We start from the raw sequence: 21,874 nt of genomic DNA, 5'->3' as shown, positions 1-21,874 counted from the left end.
GTACCTCTCACGTGACAGAAGGCGATGGGAAGATCGAGGAAGAGACAGGCCTTACTATCGCGACCCTGAAAGGAGATGGAACGAGAGAAGGAATTACCAGCGAGATAGGAACTCGGACCCGAGGTATCAAGAGGGGCGCCGATACATCAATGAACTGAGTAACAAACAGCAGCGCGATCCGTGGAAACAGGCGATCGAATCCCAAGACATGAACCCGGATATCACAGGAGCCGAAAGCCTGGAGTTCCAGCAAACAAGAAGGAGAGGAAGCGAGGACCGCAGACCGCTCAATCCGAATGCACCGACGTACGAGGGGACCGGTGCTAGGAAAAAAAACTTCAATTTCGAATTAATAGCTCCATTGGACACTGACTCAGCCACACATTTAACCAATGAGAATGAAGAATGGGAAGTAGCAAAAGTAGATTCATGGATAGCGCAGCCTGAGGACTTGTTAAATGATGAATTCAAGCAGGAGAGCCCACAAATTTTACCTCTACCTGTGATTAAAATCAAAATTTACGGAACAAGCATTTTAGGACTTTTAGATACTGGTGCGAGTATCAGCATTATTTCGAGGACTCTGTTTAATGATTTGAAAGAGAGAATGAGCCTACCTGAGATCCCGGTCTCGACAGTAAAAATTAAAGGGATTGTGCCAGACAAGGTGACTACCTGTAAGTCCCAGACATACCTGGAGATGACAATAGGGAGCTCAACCTACAGTCATACATTCATCATAATGGCCAGGGTTAACTACAACGTAATTCTTGGAGCTGATTTTTTAAGGGAAACACATGCCGTCATTGACCTTGCAGGGGGCGTTGTGAGATTCCGAAGGAATGGAGTTCACGACAAGGTGGCAATAAATCCGGAAACTGATGAGGACGAAGCAGATAACAGTACTGACGGAGACTTCCACGATATTGTAGGAGCCGAGCATGCGGATGAACAGTTAAATATTTTGGACCATGAGGGGATTTTTACGGACATTTTTATGGTTGATACTGCAGAAGATATTGAAAATTTAATCAATGACAAGGTTGCAGAGTTTAAAGGGACGAAAGAACAGAAAGATCAATTAAGAGCCTTCTTAATTGAACATCAGGCCGTATTCGATTCCAAAGTAGGCCTCATCCCTAATTTTACATACGTTTTCAATGTTTTGGACTGGGAACCATACAAACGTAAGCCGTATCCAGTGCCAGAGAAATACCACGAGGAGGTCAAGCAAATTATCAAACAAATGGAAGAAAACGGGATCATCTCGAAGCGACCTACTCCGTACGTGAACAGCCTTGTCATAGTAAAGAAAGCCGACAATTCCCTGAGGCTGTGCCTCGATGCTCGTCAATTAAACTCCAAATTAATCCCAGAGAATGATCAAGCCATGCCTATTAAGGACGCAATTCGTCGATTTAGAGACATGGAAGTTTTCACAGGTGTGGACCTGACCAGTTCTTTTCACCATATCCTTCTGCATGATAAGTCGAAGTTACTAACAGGGTTTATGTTTGATCAACAGACCTATGTCTTTGAAAGACTCCCATTCGGAACCCGCAACTCTTCTAGCGCTCTCATACGGGCACTTGACAGGAACCTAACAGACGAAGTCAAAGCAGTTACTACTTTGTACATCGATGACATGATAATCGCAAGTAAAACCTTTGAAGAAAACCTTCAAAATTTAAGTAAACTGTTTAAAAACCTTATAGAAACTGGATTCAAGGTGAATATCAAGAAATCACACTTCTGTCAGCCGGAAATCCTATTCCTAGGACACGTGATAGACGGCAAGGGAATCCGACCAAATCCGGTCAAGTTAGAAGCGATAAGTAACTTCCCTAGACCTACCAAGGTGAAACATATCCGACAATTTCTTGGTATGTGTCAATTCTTTAGAGAACACTGTAAAAATTTCACCGAAGTCGTAGCACCACTACAAGACCTGCTCTGTAAGAATAACAGATTGAAATGGACACAAGAAGCAGAGACAGCGTTCACATGTACTAAAGAACTGTTAGCCAGGAGCATACAATTAGCGTATCCTGATTTTAACAGACCATTTATCCTTCAGACAGACGCATCTAAAGTGGGCGTAGGTGCAGTCTTATTCCAGGAACAGGACAATGAATGTAAAACCAAGGACAATTTAGGCTTTTATAGTAGAAAACTGAGGTCACACGGACGGAACTACACAACTACAGAGCTGGAAATGCTAGCTATAGTCCAAGCCCTACAGCACTGGCGGAAAGTTATTTATGGATTTCCAATCGTCATAAGAACCGACCATAAAGCTTTAACGTTCATGTTAAAATCAGCTGTTTCATCTGACAGAATTACTAGATGGTCACTGTTCGTGCAGCAATTTAATTTCACCATTGAACACTGTACCGGCAAGGCAAGCATTCTAGCAGACGCCTTAAGCAGGAACCCAAATAAACGTGAAGAGCAGGTAAATTATGTGGACTTAACCCAGGAAGACCGAGATGTACTACTCCGACTGAGCCAGTTACCAACCTTTCAACAGGCTGATCCATCCTTACAGCCGATTATCCAGTATTTCCAGGGAACAATTCAACAAGGGGACCCTCGTTATGACGAAATTCACAAGGCCGCACAAGAATACAGGTGGTTAAATAATCAATTGTTAAAATACGCAGATAAGGATCATACTAAATTAAAGATTGTAGTCCCGAAGGAATTACAGGAAGAGCTAATATGGCATGTACACCGTGTTATTGGGCACGGAGGTATTGATAAGACCGTTGCCACAATTCAGGAAACTTTCATCTGGAAAGACCTAAGGAAAACTGTCAGGGATGCAATAGTTACATGCGACACTTGCCAGCGTGTCAAGGCGAACTCCTACCTTTTAAAACAGAAGCCAATTCCCATTCTACCGTCAAAGCCCCGTGAGTTATTCGCGATGGATATTTATGGAAAAATCCCGAAATCACGGAGAGGCAATCAGTTCATATTAGTCACCATGGATGTATTTTCCAAGTTTACAAACCTTTCTCCAATGCAAAAGGCCAATACTAGGTCAGTTTTAAGATGCATTAACAGGGAAATAATTCCGGCCATGGGAAAACCGGAGAAATTATTAACAGATCACGGAACCCAGTTCACCTCCGCAGAGTTCAAAACAGGTTTAAGGCAATTAGGAATACAGCATGTTCTGAGTTCAACACGTCACCCAGAGTCGAACCCGGCAGAAAGAGTAATGAAAGTCATCGCAAAATTCAGCAGAATTTATATCCCAGAACAACATTGGCGATGGGTCGATATTCTCCCATTGATCACTGACTGCATAAACAATACTGTCCATGAAGCAACAGCGAAAATCCCAGCCACAGTGCATAATGGCTTACAACCGGCCAGGCCGTGGTGTCCAGTCGTCAATTGTCCGCCTGAACCCCTATTATCTCCGGAACTATGTACACAACAGGTACGGGAGCACTTAAGAGAGCAAGCTGACCGCAGGCTGAGAAGAGTCCGAAGAAAAAAATATCACAAGCCATTGAGGGTAGGTGAAATGGTATTGATCCGTAGACCAGCCATCTCCGATCCTGAAAAGAAGTATTACGCAAAATTCGCACCATTGTACATCGGTCCTTACAGCATTGTCCAAGATATGCAAAACAATGCATATAAAATTAGAAGTTTAGATGGAGAAAATGAAATGATTATGAATGCAGCCAATCTTAGAACCTACAGAATAGCACCAGGCGCAGCTCAAGTGAATCTCGTGGAAAAACCAAGGAGCTCAAACGCAGGAGAAGACGCAAGTTCCGGCACGGAAGAAGAAGATGATGATGATGACCCGTGTACCGAAGCAGAAGAAGAAGATGACCAGGAAACCCTATCAACGAACCCAGGAGACGACAGTCATTTCGAGATTGAGACAGGTCAACAGGCAGAAGAGAATTGTCCGGAATGCGAACAGAACTCAGCCGAGATACTAGCAGTCATGAAACAGATTGCAGATGACCTCGAGAAAGAGAACAAACTTTTAGAGAGAGAAATCAGAGAAAAACTCAGACATAAGCAGAGGTATACTTCATAGCCAGGAGTATACATTCGCTTATGGCTGCAAGTATGTCTAGAATATCAGTGGTTGAATTGAGAAATCTTCCACTATCGCGTAAGATTTCTAACGGCGTAAGGGGGCATTGCACCCATAAGCGAATTTGGCCTAATTTAATTCACAATTAAATTGAATATTTCATATGAGATACCACAGTGAGGCTGTGAAACTAGCAGTCACAAAGGAACTTTCTGGCGCCAGTCAGGCGGCGAGAGAATCCATGAAACTCTTCTCTAGGCACGACCAAAATTGGAAACCATCCTTGGGGTCCCTTCCAATAAATTTTATGACACCTCCTGGGAGCGGCGACTTGCTGTCCGTTCTCACGAGAACAGCACGCGTTGAAGCCTGACCTACTTGGCTAGGACAATAGGGGGCCAACGACTATAACCGCCAATTCTTGGGAGGAAGCGGATGCACCCACGTTTGGAAGGGCGCGAAAGTCTCAGCCAATCAGAATATTCTAAATTTGAATGAGCCGTCATACCGGGAAAACTACAGTCAGTATCTCGCGATCTGAAGCCCGATGTGGTAGTGAAAAACAGTGTCCTGACTTCTTTATAATATTTGGTGAATTATCAGTGCCAATCTGTGGATAATTAGTGCCTAATTATTAAAATTCAACTTCACACGGAGGAGTAATTGGATCTAGGAGAAGGAGCTGTCATGGCAGGATGAGGCCATCCACCAGAAGAAAATAACACCAGTGACGCGCGCAGTCGTGTGGATTATCCTATGATCATTTCCCGCGACGCAATATCACATGTGAGTCGGACAAAATTTAGGAAGTTTTGCATAGAAATTTTGAAAACCACAACCTACGGATGTACGAGAAAGCGCTCCCGAGGACTAGATTATTACGCCACATCCCTTCCACGGAACTATTTTCCAGATGGTGGGAGGAATTTCTACAAAACCCAGCGACCACAGGGTCGAGCTCTCAGTGTTTTTGAGTTCTCAGTCAGTCGTTGTGAATTGTCAGTCGTTCTCAGTCGTTCTGAACTCTCAGTGTTTTTGCAGTGCTCAGTGTTTTGAGTCACTCTCAGTCTTCAGAGTTCTAAGTTCTTAGTTATTGTCTTGAGTACTTTAGTGTTACTTCAGTATTCTCAGTGAATTTACGTTCGACAGAGTGACAGAGTGTATCAGCAAATGCATTTAGTCAGCTGTATTTTGACTGGTAAGAAAGCGATCAGACACTTGTAGGCATTTTTAGAGAGCCTTGTATTATTTACTTGGGAGAATCGCATTTCAGAAAATGAACATTTTCACAGACTTTTACTGTAAATTCAGGGAGAGTAGGCAAGAATTACACTTCCAACTCAAATGAACTCACATTTACTAGTCGAGGGAAACAAGTCCATGTTTTTCAGCATATTTACATAAAAACATTTCTAACCAGCGGGGAGTGTTACATGTGAGATCAGTATAAAATTTTCTCCACAACATAAACTGTATTTTAGCTTGTTTCTACCATTCTACAAACTGTTTGGCAAGCGAGATGTTTACGGGGAGAAACCAGTAAAGACAGACAGGAAGGTGATTGACTTTCTTCAATGGAGGCCGCAATAGTCAACCTTGAGGAGACAGTAGGGTTAATGTACTGTAAGCTGTAGTGTAAACAGAGCTGAGGGATCGGCGAGCAGGCCAGCAGGTGTTTTTGCAGGTAGATAGCGAGGCGACCATCCTTCTACAACAGGCAGGAGTCTGCAGTGGCATGTTCTAACTTTCACTGGAGTGAGAGAAATACGAGTGTTTTATGCTAATATAAACGTGTGTCACGGCATGGCAAGAATGTGTCAAATTTGCGTGTGTAAAAAAAATCTGGAATACCACATCAGCTTGAAGATGGAATTCTAATTTCAACCATGACAGGGACCGGTGGGTGAACCGACCTGCCTCCACCATCACAGGTATGAGCATCATTATAATGTAAATAAATATGTAGGACCGTGGCAAAAATCGATGATCAAGGTAGTTTAGAGTACTAGGTAGGGTTGTAAATAATTCACAGTTTTATAATACTGATAATAATAATAATAATATAATAATAATAATAATAATAATAATAATAATAATAATAATAATAATGTTTATGTTGCACTTTCAGATAGGCTTATTTTGTGCACTTTGTTTAAGGAGATGTTTGTTTGCGTGTTTTATGGTTGATTTTTGTAGTATGTCACTTTGACAGTTAGGCAGCTTTGATATTTGATCTACGAGTGTAATCTCAGTTTATTATTATTCATAATGATTTTAGATCGTTGATTAGAATCATTTTTGTTTGAGTTTTGATCTTATAGACGCCGTCGCGATGATTTCAATGTTTATTTTACTATTTTGCGCATTTCAGTTTGTTCTATGTTGCGGAATCATCCTTCTGATGTCCGGTTTTGATTGTACTTATCCCGCGTATTTTGCAACGATTTTTGATAGACGCGAATATTTTGTTTCAACATTTGTGTTTTGAGAGGCAATCTCGTCATTCTTTGTTTTGATAGAAACGGTGAGCGCCATTGATGAGTCAGCTCTGTGATTTTTGTGATGTGTTGACAGTGATTGATCGAGAGATCGAGCTAGATGATTAATATCCCTGATGATCTACGTTGATGATGGAAATATGATATTGGGACCATGTCTTGAATTTTTGTAAGAAGCCGTTATGTGCACGACGGATATTTGCCCGCCGGATACGAGCGAGGCTGTATTGTGAGAATAATGAATAATAATGACGTCGAGAATCAATGAGTAAATAGAATTGTGAAATGAAGAGTTTAACCACGTGTGTTAAATGTGTTACGACATGGGTTATGATACTACAGGCAGGAGCCTGTATTTGTTTAATTAATTCCAGGGAAAGTAGATGCTCGATAATAATGCTAGCTATTGTACAATGTGAACAGAGTGACAAGTCAATGTGTTTTGAATATTATGTAGAGTCACGGATGACGTGAAGTAACAGTAATTTGTCCATCAAGGTTAAATTATATCATGTCCAGACATTGATCGTCTGAAATTGGAGATTGCCGTCAAATTCGCAATATTTCATTTTGCTACTCGCAGCGGGGTATATTTTTCTGGTGACTCCGAGTTTGTTTTGCGCATTTCTATCCTTTTAATTTCCAGTAGGCCGCGATGGTGGGACCTAGTTTGCTTATTTGTTTTCTTTTCTGTTTGTACCTTTTACCGTTTATTTGTAGGACGCAGGCGTATGTGAATTATTTATATTTGATGTGATGTAAATAGATAAGTGTAGCTAGGCTAGTTTTTTTTTATCTCTGTATTTTTTTGTGTCGGAGCAGTGTTTTCTCCGTTAGTTAATGTAATGATGTAAATACCATTTCAGATGTTAGGTTTATTGGATCATCGATTATGTCACAGTCGAAATGTTAGTGGTATGCTCATACCAGGCATCTAAGTAATTACCAAACTTTCTTTTAAAATCCACTACATTTTTATTTTGAAATGAAGCGATCTTTAAATAAACCAATTGTGTAAAACTGCCGCAATGAATGGTAAATAAGAGGATATCTGCCTCCATCTAGTGGTGATACCACAAATATGAATTTATAATAAAACGCAGTTAGCGGCAAAGTCAATAGAAATTTTAATGTACAAGGGTCGCTATCATTTGATAATGTTAACATCAGGCATTTGGCCTAAATTTCTGTTTATTTTAAGAAGTCCAGTCTATCACAGACATGCAAATGAAGTTTATAATTTAGATGAGTGGTTGGATACACTCAGAGTGATGTTTCGATAATTTATTTGGTTTAATCATGAGGTGTTGTATAAGACAATGGTTATGTCGAAAATGAAGTGTGATGTTCATGGTTGTTCTGTTTTCTTCGATTTATTCTTTAAGTGATACACTTGCTTAGTGCAGTCCATGATTATTTAAAATTTGGGTATTTTACCAAATGAGCAACAGGTGTTAAACATTTTAATAACTCCTATAAGTCAGTGGTTTGGTGGCATAACAGAATTTAATTTACTTTATTGTGAGTCATCTATTTTAAATTTATATTTGAGAGACATTTTCCTCCGTAATGTATTTTGTATTTCAAGAAGGTGGTCTTTCTGACCAGAGTTTAAATTGAGTCATTTTATTTAACTTGAAGACAGTGTCAACAGAGTCTGGTCTATTTTAATTAAGGTGTTTTTGACTTTCAGTCAGTTTATTTAGGCAGTTTATGATTGTCTTTGTAAGGTCGATCCTTACTCTTTAGTATTTTTTTTTAGTCACTGTTATTTCATTTGTTTACATTTTTCACTAGTTCAGTTTACGTTCAATTTTCGCACTTTGCTTTTTATTTAATAAATTAGTCTTTTATTTAAATTTTTAATTCAGTCTTGGGTACCGTCATTTTAGTTAGTTTACCCCTTCTTTTCATTCCCTCACTCCTCAATCAGCGGGTGGCCTCTCCGGGGATAACGGACGGACACGTCTGAGAAAGAAGAGTCTACATGCAGCGGTGAGTATATTTACATGTTATTTATTACAGGAGCAGCCGGCGCACAGAAGAAAGAAGAGATCACCGCAGTTGTTGCCTTTAAAAGGGCACAATACCAAGCCGAAATGAATGCATTTAGAAGTGTTACAGATGACAGATAGATTGAAGGAGTTACAACATAATTTAACCTCTTATTACAGTAGCTGTCAAAATCGCAAATGTTGGGGCTGTACCTTAATTAAGGCCACGGCCGCTTCCTTCCCACTCCTAGGCCCTTTCCCGTCCCATCGTCGCCATAAGACCTATCTGTGTCGGTGCGACGTAAAACAACTAGCAAAAAAAACTGAAAAAGGCATGGTTACAGAAAATTCACTATTCGGTTGTACAGCTAAAGTAATAACTAAAGAAAAAACGTTCCAAAATAAATGTACATTAAAAGCCAAATCTATTATCTCGGAAGACGAGAAGAAATGAAGATCAGAAAGAATGAAAAAGTACTGTACCATTACGTTACATTAGCGGCCGTAAATGTCATGGAAACAGTGGACAAATATGGCGCACAATAGCTTCAGGTAATGTGCAAATACACAGAGTAGAGATCTAGTAAATCGATATCGTCCGGCCGCAAGGAAAAGGAATCTCAAGATTAAATAATGATGGACTAAAAAAATTTGAATGGAACCGATTCTTGACTACTTTGAGAAGAAAAAAGTTACGAGTTGAAGAGGAGCAGCACGACTTACGGAAGGATATAAAAGGGTCAACGCAACGTTAAATACTAAAGTATTAATATACAAACAGCAGTGGGGGTTATATCTGCAAAAATATCGGCAGAAAAGGCGTAGATTTGAAGGAAAATATTTGTTACTGTAACACCTAAACTCAGAAGAGAAAGGAAACTACAGCTGAGTCATACATTGCCGAAATTAGTATAATAGCGGCAAATCCTTGTTAAGGAAGGCATAATTTATTGTTTCCAGGAGGGAAACAATATCTGTTTAAGCGAAAGAAATAGCAAAAAGTAGGCCGAATTAGAGAAATCTCTCAATTTAAAAAAGAATATTTTCGACCAATACGAGATTCTGAAGACAAATATTTCGTATTGAGTAGCCTACTATTCACCAGTATAATATGAATTCTACTATGTATTTGTTATTTTATGATTTCATGAGAACTGGTGACAAGATGGAGTCAGCTTAAACAGATGGAAATGGTCGCTCAAGATGAAATAGCTCAAGCCAAGATCTCCAGCCGGAGCCGCAGATGACGTAATCTTTGGACTGCAGGGGCTGCCTACTCCAAGATGCCCTAGACCAGGAGAGATCCAGCAGCAAAATCCCGTTACTAGATAAGTATTATGAGTTGCATCGTAATGAATTTGAAATCAATTGATGAAAAATATTTATATGTGTGCAGGAGTGCTAGAAGTAAGAGATTTAGTGCCAATGAACGGATATTAGAGTATAAATGCCAATTGTTAGCCGATTATGTGTGCCAATTTCTGCAATATAACTATGGTGCTAATGTAATAATTTTAAGGTTAATGGAAACTAGATCGGATTGAGTATTCGTGCATGTTTAGTGCCAATCCATACGTGTAGACCGTGAAACGTTTAACCAGTTGTGGTTGTAGAAAATGCAGGCGAGATACGAGACGTAACCTAAAACTTCAGGTCAATATGTGTTGCAATCATGGACCGTACGATAATTGTATTGTAAGGAAATGTTTGAAATATTACGAAGTTGCAGTGTATAAGAGAATAATCAGGTTATTAAGTATTGCTACCGTAACACAGAGGTTATTTAAGTGGAATTGAATGAATATATTTTTAAATATGGAGGTATATATATATATGAAGGAAATGGAATGTTAATGTGGCAAGTTGTAATTAGAGTGAGGAGATATGTTTCTGTTCGTTGCTAGAGAATGGGATAGATGAATGAATTGCGAATTCCTGTGTTACGTATTATATTTATATTTGGATTAGCACTGCAAGTGAAGGATTTAGGCCATGTTAAGTTGAATGTATGTCTTGAGCCAAGCATAATGTGTCTCGTAGTAACTTTTAGCGGAAGATATTGATAGGTTACGTGTTTGTTATACATTACGTAATATAAATATTCAAGAATAGAATGGAGTTTCACATATCTATATATTTGAAGGTCAGCGCGTCAACGCTAGTATGAAGAACGGTTTTCTTTGACAGAATCTTGGCACAGCGAAGAGATATTTGAGAATAAGTAAATATATTGGCATATGATTAGGAATTCATGGCACGATTTTCGCAGGTTAGACTGACGTACTATCATATATATGGCACTCTGTAGTAAGATTATTTGATTTATTTTGTACATACGGTGATGTACAGTTTTAATTTATTCATTTTTCGGTTATGATAAGAATGTTAATACTGCATAGGAGTTTTGAACCCAGATTTGAACATGGTAATGCTTATCTCGTAACGTGATGAGTCACAAGTGAAAATCCAAACAAGAATCCAAACGTGTATCCAAGTAAATTTTGTCAAACAGACCGAAATGAAAGATGAAACCTAAATGATGCCCCAAAGAAAATCCCAAACAATGTTAAAAGGAAGATATTCCACTCCTCCTTGGATTAATAAAGTTTTGGTCCTTATTCCTCCCCTTGTATCAATTTAAACATGGAAGATATGGTATATTTTTGAAACTTAACGAAAATGTAAGCAAATATGATGATAATTTAAAGATTTTTCAAATATGTTTATCTCGGAAGTCAAGCATTTGAGAATGATATTTGTAATTTCACACGATTCTCCTTTCTTTATTGCCGATGGATGCATATTATTCAATTTTATAATACATTAGCATGCTAATAAACTAGATATAGTTTTGATTTTGCGTTTATTTTCCTTAAGTAACTTATAGTACATTGTAGTATGATAATATACGGATCTATTGAATTAATTTATGCTAAATACTAGGTGATGATCAGATAAATTCCTTGACGTATGGATGCGGAATGACTGGTTGAACGGACAGATACTCTTCAACGGAATGTACGATTTGTCTAAAGCATATGGGAATATAATGAAGCGAATTTACCCTGAGAAACGAATATGCACCATGTTGTTGTAGCTCGTGTTCATAAATGGTATCTCAGTTCAGAGTCTAGGTATGATTTTCGACCCGATGCTTTGAATTTTGTAGCCGGAGCGATATTTAAACAGGTGTATATTCAGTTAATGCTCCAACGCGGCGTAATAGAGGAAGTCACCGCGGGAACATTAATAGACGAAAGGTGCAGTACTGGGCACTAAAAAAAGAACAACACACAGAGAAAGAATTGATTCAACATACCCCAAAGAGGGTGAAACGAAATAATAATAATAATAATAATAATAATAATAATAATAATAATAATAATAATAATAATAATCTATATATTAAAAAAATTATGAAAACTAAAGTCTGTCAGTCCGGCCATTCTATCGGGTCGATTTCCTTCATTTTTTAACTGAAAGGTATTCATGCACAGATTTGTCATCAGGTACTATAAATCACTTAACTTCCGCCTTCCTCAAATTATTTCATTTTTCAATTTTTTGTCTCTTTGAAGCGATCATATCTTTGGTTCTAATTAAGGTACGGAGTTCGTTTTGGCCCAAGAACACTCAGTGGATCAACCTCTTTCATTTCAGCTCTTAATTATTCAAATTAGTTTAATCTGAGGAAAGTTATGAGTGCACATTCAATTTGACGTCTCATTTCTTCAACATTTGTTCTCAGGTACAGAAACAACATCGAAGAATTCGCTTGAGACTAGTATTGGGTCCTTTGGACTTTAAGTCCTTACCTAACATTGCACGAATTTTTGAACCTGTAGGTAAACATTTTTTCATCTAAATAAAAATTGCTAACAATACGACGTACGGCACCTTTGTCAAAGTCATCCAATCCAGTAATATTCTTTGTGCGCATTCTATTTTTGTTTGGTGTTTCAAACAGACTATCCATAGGTTTTCCTAATTCTTTCATTTTTCATCTCTTAATCCGTACCAAAGAACTTTCTGACGCTCCAACAGCTGCAGCTTCTTTCCTGCACTTTTTTACAATATATGAAGAACTTTTCTTCCATTGCCTCCCTTTCCACAAAGTCTATAACGTTCAAGATTGCTGCACGAGTCTGACTCTTTAGCACCTTACGATGCACACTATTTAACGCCTTCCATACACTCCCAGATAGGCCTAACGTACACCACCACTAACCACAGTTACTACACAACGGGAAATTAGAAAGCGAGCACGGCAGCTGAGTGTAAACTTATGCACTGAACTGTCCTTGTATCAGGAGCTCTGTTAGGAGGGGATTCGCTACGCGAGACAGTCCAAAGTGCGCATGCGCTCCCAGATGTGTTCCTAGCTGGCCCGATCTCTAATACCACACTAGCACAGATGTCAAAGAAACGCTTCCCGTTCCCATTAAGATCCACATCTTCTCCAAAATTTACCCAGCACCTTCTAATATTCTACACTTTGATTTCCACATGTCGCATTGCAGTCGTCCATTATGACTGTCCTATCCATGCTGTTGATTCTGATTTCAATATAAATGAGTACTTCTTATGATTTGTCTATCTCGTCCTCATTTTCATCCTCATATATTAAAGAAGCTGAAACAATTCTCTTACTATTTCCCCCAACTGACGGATCAGAGCGTGCTCCATAAAAATTGTGGGTAGATGCCCACACAGAACCAATGATAATCTCTCCCCTAGAGGTTAATGACTTGTCATAACCGCCTGACGACAAGGAGGGCAAGACCACGACTCAGAATATGTCCGAAGTGGGCAGTCTCATTCGACAGCCACTGGTACCCCCGACTCTCAGTTCACTCAATAGGCCAAGCAGTCATTGGCTCTGGTTCATTCCTAGTAAGTGACTACAGTAACCCACACTATAAACAACATTAACTTAAATGAAACATTCCCCAAAAAGTGTGTATACAACGACTTATTCACCATTTATTATCGTCTAACGCAATCGAGCAGATTCTGACTTACCTGAAACATTAATCCACGGTCCAGAAGAACTCTCACGATGTACTCCAATCCATGGATCACATCCACACCACCCGTAGACAGCGTCAAGCTCTTCCTGAGACTCCAGAAGCAGCATATGCGTACCTTCCTTCCGACAAGCCTCGACCCCATTTTCCCACTTCATTGTGTTGGGAAGTTTCTTGTAATATCCAAAACCAGGAAGATGATGGTAGCCCGGGAGCGGCAGAACTATTACCAGAGAGAAAGTACATGAAGGCTTGGGTGGTGGAACAGACACGGAACTCATGTGAAAAGGCGGTAATTGCTGGGCCAACCTCCTGGTAACATGAAAGCATACTGTCACGTGACTTATTGAGGTCTTCCTCCATATTACCAGCAATCGGTGGTACACCACCATCCGTCTTATTACTACCAGAACCCGATATACACAGGTTTACCTTACCAGATAGAAAGAAATTACAGAGCACAGGAAGTCAGCGGATTTTCGGGAATCGGTTTATAACCTGAGAGAAAATAGATCCCCAATTCGATTGTAAAAATTAAAGGCACGTGCGTGTATACGTTTAAGCTGATTAACAGGAGGCTCACCAATTTCTGGAAAAATAATTACTGGGTGAGCTCCGCAATACTTGATTCGAACAAGGACAGCAAATCCCCAACTATTTTTACCAAAAATTCAGGAAACGTACTGGTCTATTCAAGACCTCCTTATGACTGGGTACATCAGCATAAAACTTCCACCTTCCTAATTAGAATTTCATAAAAAAGAAAGCTCCTTCTTATGGAGTTACCGGGGAGCCTTGTGCTAGCGATGGTCTGAAATGTTGAAAAATTGAAAACATCAAACTTCTCAGAGTTCGAATTCCAAAATACGTCAAAGTGGTCAAACGGTGCTTTGTCTGGGCCTATTTAAACACGGTGTGATTCCAATTGTTAACAATTACAAGGGAAGTAGAGGGATAAACAGCTATGCCTATGCTACTGGAAAAATGGCCGTGCAAAGTACTTTAAATTTTGGTTCTGGTATGTATTTTCCTTTAAAAACAACAAGAATAAAAATTGGAAAGGAATTTTCAGTAGGAAGCTTTAGAGCAGGCTAGGCCAACTGGCTGGCGTGTGATGTAAGAGAGACCGTGTGACGTCGGAGAGACCATGTGACGTAAGAGCGCAGAAGGTGGGGAGCCGCTGTCGTAGACTGGAGACGAAGAGACAGCCTCGCTTTGTAGTAAACACGTGAAGTGCCATACATGCTGGTGGCTACGGCTTTTATAGACACATTTCACAACAAGCCACACAAATCCTTCTTATTTAAAAATGTATCTCTTAGTTCTCTATCTCACTGTAATTCTAATAACTCTAACAGTAGGTCTAGATCAACGTTATCTACAACTGAAAATGGCGTGGTTAAAAGTTTGTATCACGCTGCAAATTATGATCAGTATCAAGGCGAGGAAAGGGTACGTGTAATTACAGAACTAAAAGGTAAAATAAATAACCTTGTCGAGCATTCGATCAGTGAGTCAGCAGTTCGATTGAGTTATAAAATTTCATATTTCATTACAAATAAACTTACACCGTTCAGTGGTGGTGAATTCGTAAAGGAATGTTTAATTCTAGCAGGTGAGGAGTTTTGTCTAAATATCATTCAAGAGTTCGAAGCTACCAGCTTGTCCGTGCACACAGTGTCGACAAAAATTCAAGACCTATTTGATGATGTCCACCTACAATTATCAGAACTGACAAAAAGCTTCCGGGCATACTCCTTAGCTATTGACGATGGCACAGATATTTCTGACACGGCCCAGCTAGCCGTTTTCATACGAGGGGTTGACAAAAACTTAACAATTTGGGAGGAAATACTGGATTTAGTGCCTATGAAAGGCATCGACATTCTCAACTGCATTGTAAGTGTTGTTCAAAATGCTTCTTTTGCCATGGAACAAACTAGTTTCAATAGCAACAGATGGTGCACCTTCTATGGTAGGGCGCAATTCTGGAGTAGTTGGTCTCATAATATTAAAACGAAAGGTTTCCCCGATTGCATAGGTTTGCAGCGGGAATGTTGAGTATATTAGGTTCCACGTATGCCTGTGAACGAATCTTTTCTATTTTAAATCAACAAAACCAAAATATTGAAGTCAGTTGTCAGATCACGATTTGAAGAGTGGACTCTGTTATGGAGGGTAAGAGAAGTAGAGGGAGACCAAGACGACGATGGTTAGACTCGGTTTCTAACGATTTAAAGATAAGAGGTTTAGAACTAAATGAGGCCACAACACTAGTTGCAAATCGAGGATTGTGGCGACGTTTAGTAAATTCTCAGAGGCTTGCAGACTGAACGCTGAAAGGCATAACAGTCTATAATGATAATGTATGTAATGTATGTATCAGTTCCGAACATTCACCGGAAAAATTTAGTTTAGTTTGTATATGTAGAAATAAAATTGCTTTATAACCTTTATATTAATTCATAACAAAGTTACGTTACAATAAATTATGTGGAGAGAAATATGTACTACACATACCGCATTGTACTACCTGCAGCCCTTGGGCCTCCCTCTACGAATTAAGTTGCATATCCCCTCGCCCCTCTAGCCTTCACTTCACAGTTAGAGTACTAAGTACTTCGTTTCGCTGCCCGAGCAGAGTGTGTGACGTGTTACCTGACATCACACGTACTCGCAGTTGGCTGACCCTGCTTTAGAGCGTAATCATATACCGGGGAGAAGGCGCTCCCATTTTACAACCCAATACCTGCTGGTCACAAAAATATCTTACACAATAAGGAAGGTTAAGCTTTCAATAATAAATTTCCCTTCAGTGAAATATCGAAAAATTAGATTCCACTTACAATGACCTCATGTGCTTAGAGTTCACATCATGTAGATATAAAGACATATGAACAGAAGCCCATAATACACGGCCAAAAATGGCAGAGAAAAAACTAAAGAAAAGCCTGGGATGCCGTACCCACTCAATCAGTTCCATACCATGTCTTGCCATAAAACCTAATGGGGCAAAAATCCCGGTTACTAGTTCGTTGGTGACAAAGACAGTAAGGAGAAAAGAAGATAGAATATTTAGGAATTTAGGAAAGCTTAGTCAACAGAAGGAAAAATGAACGTGGTGAAGAGGGACCAAATTCGTACCACCGTAAAACTTTACATGATACCCACTAGCGTGTGCTACACTTCATCCACAGATTGTCCATTAACCCACATATTACAACGCTAACTTAATTAGAAAACCTACATTTAAAATTAAGGTAAGCGTTGCTCACCCTAACTGTTCTACACTAGGGAGGAACGCCGGTATCTTGCCATCGCCACTTGCAAATAAGTTCACTTGTTAGAGGAAAATCTTGCCGCCTACCTTGAATGCTGTCCCTGCTTGCCCGCATCCACCTTTGAGAAGAACCTTACGTGTTGCTGCCTGACCACGATCAGGACAGATCCGTAAGGTCCTAGTTTGACAGTATTTATAGGGGCGATCTGGGCGATAATTGGTTGGTTTAATTTAAGCTGATAGTACTGGCAATTTAGAAACAGATGAATTAAGGTATCGAATAATCAGTACATATTTCAAGCCCATAGGTGGCACTCCAAAATTAAGATAGTGACATCTGTTTACAAATTAGAAAATGAAGTGATTTTCATTATGTTCCGAAAATCTCCGGCGGCCTGTCTGCATGAAAAATCATCTTTACTATTATGTCATAAAAGGCTTGTAAGAGGGAAACAACCAAAGAATATGGACTTGCTCTCTCCTGTTCCTAGTCCTAAGACATAATATCCATTATACTATGCTTTTAGCTGCAGCGCGGAAGCTTACAAAGGAAGAGCCCATTGCAAGAATGATGGATGTCACTAAGACACACGTCTTCAGGGAATGATTTTCTGAAAACAGATATTCATTACTGCAACAAGAGGCACTTCAGTGATCAAATAAGCCACTGACTTATTTCATGCATTATTAGTGAATACATACACAAGAGAACGAACAAATCCAACTAGAAGAAACATTATGAAATTTATATACATATTTAGGAATACCAGATCATGTGACCTTCTTATTATTAATGTGTGGTGTGGCTGCACAATATGTGTCGCTTAGTGGCCAGGCATTGAATCAGTGTAAACACGTAATCATGGCTAATATCAGCACAAGACCGGGTCGCTCCGTTATTCATTATAACCTTGATAAAAGGGCACACAAACAAGAATGTAGCACTATACGATACTGACAGCCTCATGATGGCATTATTTTTATGTAAATATAATCCATTATATCTGGCCTATAAGACGTTAAAGATATTAATCTTTCATCAATATTTATCTTAGCATGCTCGTAATCTTGGGATTATTTCACCACGTTACTTTGGTGCTGCACCGTATAAAATTTCAAGTTGGTTTTAGGATATTTACACCAAGAACAGACATATCAATCTATATGGATCATACTGAAAATATTATAATTAAGATGAGTGTATTTTAGAAATACGCTTTTTAATTATGTAACAACACGTGATGATCGAGTATAATTTGGTCTTGTGTGCTAAATGTAAGGATGTTGGCAGGCATTTTTGATATCGCTGATGGAGAGAATGGTGGAATTATCTCGAAACAAGCATGATCCAAATAATAAATAATGTATAACAACTATGATTTTTATGAATATTGACAGGGTGGTACAAGTAAAAATCCACTGTTTTTTAACTTGACTCCTACCTGTTGGTGCTACAGTAGTGCTGATTGTCTCTTGCTCCTCGGGTTGTCCGCTGCTGCTCAGTGTCTTCAGGATGACAGCGCTGCTGTCACCACACTTCTGGGAGAACAGTTCCACGGCCAGGGAAACGCTATCTTTGTATGACACATGAGATTGTAGCTCGGCCTAGAATAGAGATAAAGAAGAAAGCCCTGTAACTATTTTTTTGCTAGTTGCTTTACGTCGCACCGACACAGATAGGTCTTATGGCGACGATGGGATGGGAAAGGCCTAGGAGTTGGAAGGAAGCGGCCGTGGCCTTAATTAAGGTACAGCCCCAGCATTTGCCTGGTGTGAAAATGGGAAACCACGGAAAACCATCTTCAGGGCTGCCGATAGTGGGATTCGAACCTACTGTCTCCCGGATGCAAGCTCACAGCCACGCGCCTGTGACTATTATTACATGAGATAACAACTGGTGATGAAATAGTCTATCCAGGTTAAGTAAAGTCGCGACGAGTTGTTTGTTAACGGTCTGGAGGGGAAGGTGGTGGTGGTGGTGGTGGTGGTGGTGGTGGTGGTGATTATCGTTTCAAGAGGAGGTACAACTAGACAACCATAGCCAGAGCTCTGCACGGATGCGGATATCCGAGGATTAACACGAAGTTAGTATCTTGGTGGATACAAACTCTATGGCTGTGCCGATAATTTTGCGAATAATTTCTAAACAATGACGCTTATTGGTTTTCAGTCAGGTATATTCTTATTTTTGCTTGTGGTTAGGCGATACTTGAAAATGGTACGGGAGGATTGTGATATATAAAGAGCTTTAGACCATAAAGTCGTAAATCTGACCTAAGGCTAACTCTCTCCTGCCCGGGATTATTGGAAGAAAGGAACAAAGGTCAATACGTCGGTAGTTGTAGCAATAAAAATTTCCTCATAAACCTGTCACTGTAGGGGGTTTGGTGCCAGGCCTATTGTATTATGTTAACAGTTCTATCCGTTTCAATATATTTGGTGTAATACACTGTAGTTGAATATTTACAACATCCGCGCATAAACATTTTTCGCGTGCGGATGAGGGTGTGGATATTATTTTGTAAATCCACGCAGTCCTCTAACCATAGAACAGAATTTTGAACCATCTGACTCTATTGACAAAGAGACTGCTGCCCAATGAGCGAGTTTTCCTTATTTTCGAAGCCATCATCTTCATCATCAGTATCATCCGAAGAGGTACCAGACCATGTGGCCTGTTTTTGGGCGTCCAATAAAGCGCCCTGCTCTGCGCCTCTATCGTAAGATAATCTTTGCAATTCCTTCCCTTCAAATTCTACTCACAAGATCCTATCTGTTCTTCCGGTACCTTCCTACGAATTTTAACATTAGTTCTACCTTCAGTTACCCTTGTGGTTCCATCAGGTGTATCCTGCTGTTCATCTCAGCACCGACGATTGGAGATTCACATGTTTTATTTTTGGTTTTGCATGCTTCACTCCCGTACAAGGAACTGGTCTCGCTGGTGTTATGTGTAGTCGTGTGCTTCTTTGGACTGTGGACGGTTTCATGGCTGAATTGCTAGTACCCAAGGTTTTGTTAAATTTTTTCGGTGTTGTTATAGAATTATTTTCATCTTTAGTATCTTATTCGGCTTCACTACCACTCATACCACCTTCTCCTCAGTTGAAATGTGAGACAGATTTCAGTTAGCATCTAATTTGTAATGATCCGATACTCGATATGTATCAGCTGAAATCAAATGTATTTGATACGATGCGATATCTACCGACTAAATAATTCATAGTAATCATTATTATCTATTATTTATGTGATAGTTAAATATTGTTTGCTAATGTATGAGATAGTGATATTATCCTGAGGACAAATCCGAATGTAAAGCCATACAACAGATGGTCCCCACGTGGTGGTACAATTTATTGCTCCAATTCCTTGTATACGGTCTCGTAAGGGTGCTTGTACAAACACTAACAATTTCTCGCAATTCCCCCAGTTATTTCTGTCGTCGGTGGAGATAAAATCTCAACTGAGAATCTTTCGGGATTTGAAATTCAGTATTCCGCGCATTCCCGTCACAATACTTTTCTAAAAAATGACCGACGTCGAAATGTTAGCTGCTTCCAATGTTATTGCCGCGATTTTTCGACATCGCAGGAGAAGAAAATTACGATGGTGCAAAAGAAGTTGATGGACTTGACCATGGATTTGGAAACGGGATGAATATGGTAGAGAACAGAACGGTTTATTCAGTCAAGAGTCGTTAATTGAAGACCCAGAAAGTTTAGAAGAACTCTTGAGAATGAATGAATGAACACCAATATGAGAGAAAATCTTTCGTCCTCAAGGAGATAGGTGTATGATATTTAAAACACCCTACTAATAATATCATACACTTACTTATTTGCTATAAACAGTTCTCAAGTTATTTACTTTGGAAGCATCACGGGTTCTCGAGAGATCTGATCTGCTGGTTCCATTCTAAAACTTTAGATTTTCGAAGAACCGAACGGAAGATTTGTATACTTCGTTCATTTAAGCACCACTTTTATTGAGATTTGGCACTAACGTGGTAGGCATATCTTTCATTTGATTAATTAGGTGACACATTAAATGTGGATTGTTCGTGGTGCTTTTTGCTTTAGTCGCGTCCTAGTTCATGAACCAGTGTCAACGCTGAGTGGCCTGCTAATTGGTCCTTAGAGTCAAGATACAATTTGCCATTGGGTAGGAGTTAGGCAATTCGGAATTTCTCTGAGTCCTCCTGATGGCAAAACTATAAAATTGTGGTCCCTAAGCCGTTAGCGGAGAAATAATCACTGCGACAATTTTGTAAGTAGATTTGCTATCTGCTTCACGGAATATTTTAATCAATCCTTGGACCTATAGGAGTAATGAAGTCCCACTTCCATCTGACAGGCCAGGCACTCATGGCAAAAAAAGTTGGCGAACCATATGGCAAAACTGGTCCTTGGTTCGTCTCGGCGCGTGTCCGCAGTCCATTCTGCCTCCTTTGGAATCAGATGTTCGCCGTCTCCTGTGATGCCCGCACTGGTACACTGCATTCTCGTAATATAACTTGAGCACATGTACTACAACGTTTGATGTCTAAAGAAAGATACAATTCCCGGTATCTGACGGGCATAATCTTAGTTGTGCAAAATCAATTTAGCTTGTAATTTTGATAGTTGATAACTTTAAATTAAGCGTAACAAAGTTCAATTACTGCTCATCTAAGCATCCATGCTCCTAATCTCTGAAGGTACGCCTAATACATTCAAAGTTCAAAGTTCCAAAATTCTCGACAATGACGACACGACTGAGTAATTATCACTCTCCTAGTCGCAACAAATTCGGAACTCGTTACGCGAGAACGAACACACGACTTCATTATCTCCTCATTAATATCCCCTTTATAAATTAAGCCTTAACAACAATACCTTAATACCTTGCGTATCTCAATATTTAATGACATATTTCTGATAAACAAAGTTGCGTATTTTTTTAAACTCTTGTAAATCTAATATAAATACAGTTGTAGGGGGTCCGCTGTCTGTAATTTCTTTTGT

At 39.5% G+C, this 21,874-nt stretch overlaps 1 protein-coding gene across 1 annotated transcript in view; it reads right to left on the bottom strand.

The window, feature by feature from the left end:
- Nucleotides 1-21,874, bottom strand: part of LOC136872790 (uncharacterized) — a 59,883-nt gene that overhangs the window by 27,831 nt on the left and 10,178 nt on the right. The window contains exons 3-4 of the mRNA XM_067146631.2: nt 18,311-18,473; nt 13,584-13,811 (exon numbers count right to left, since the gene is read on the bottom strand). Of these exons, the coding sequence (XP_067002732.2) occupies nt 13,584-13,811; nt 18,311-18,473 (391 nt within the window). The remainder of the gene's footprint in view (nt 1-13,583; nt 13,812-18,310; nt 18,474-21,874) is intronic.

The sequence above is a fragment of the Anabrus simplex genome, chromosome 4 (genome assembly GCF_040414725.1).
Source record: "Anabrus simplex isolate iqAnaSimp1 chromosome 4, ASM4041472v1, whole genome shotgun sequence".
Taxonomy (NCBI): Eukaryota; Metazoa; Arthropoda; class Insecta; order Orthoptera; family Tettigoniidae; genus Anabrus; species Anabrus simplex.
The sequence above is the reverse complement of the archived record's forward strand: the minus strand, read 5'-3'. Positions and strand labels throughout refer to the sequence as shown.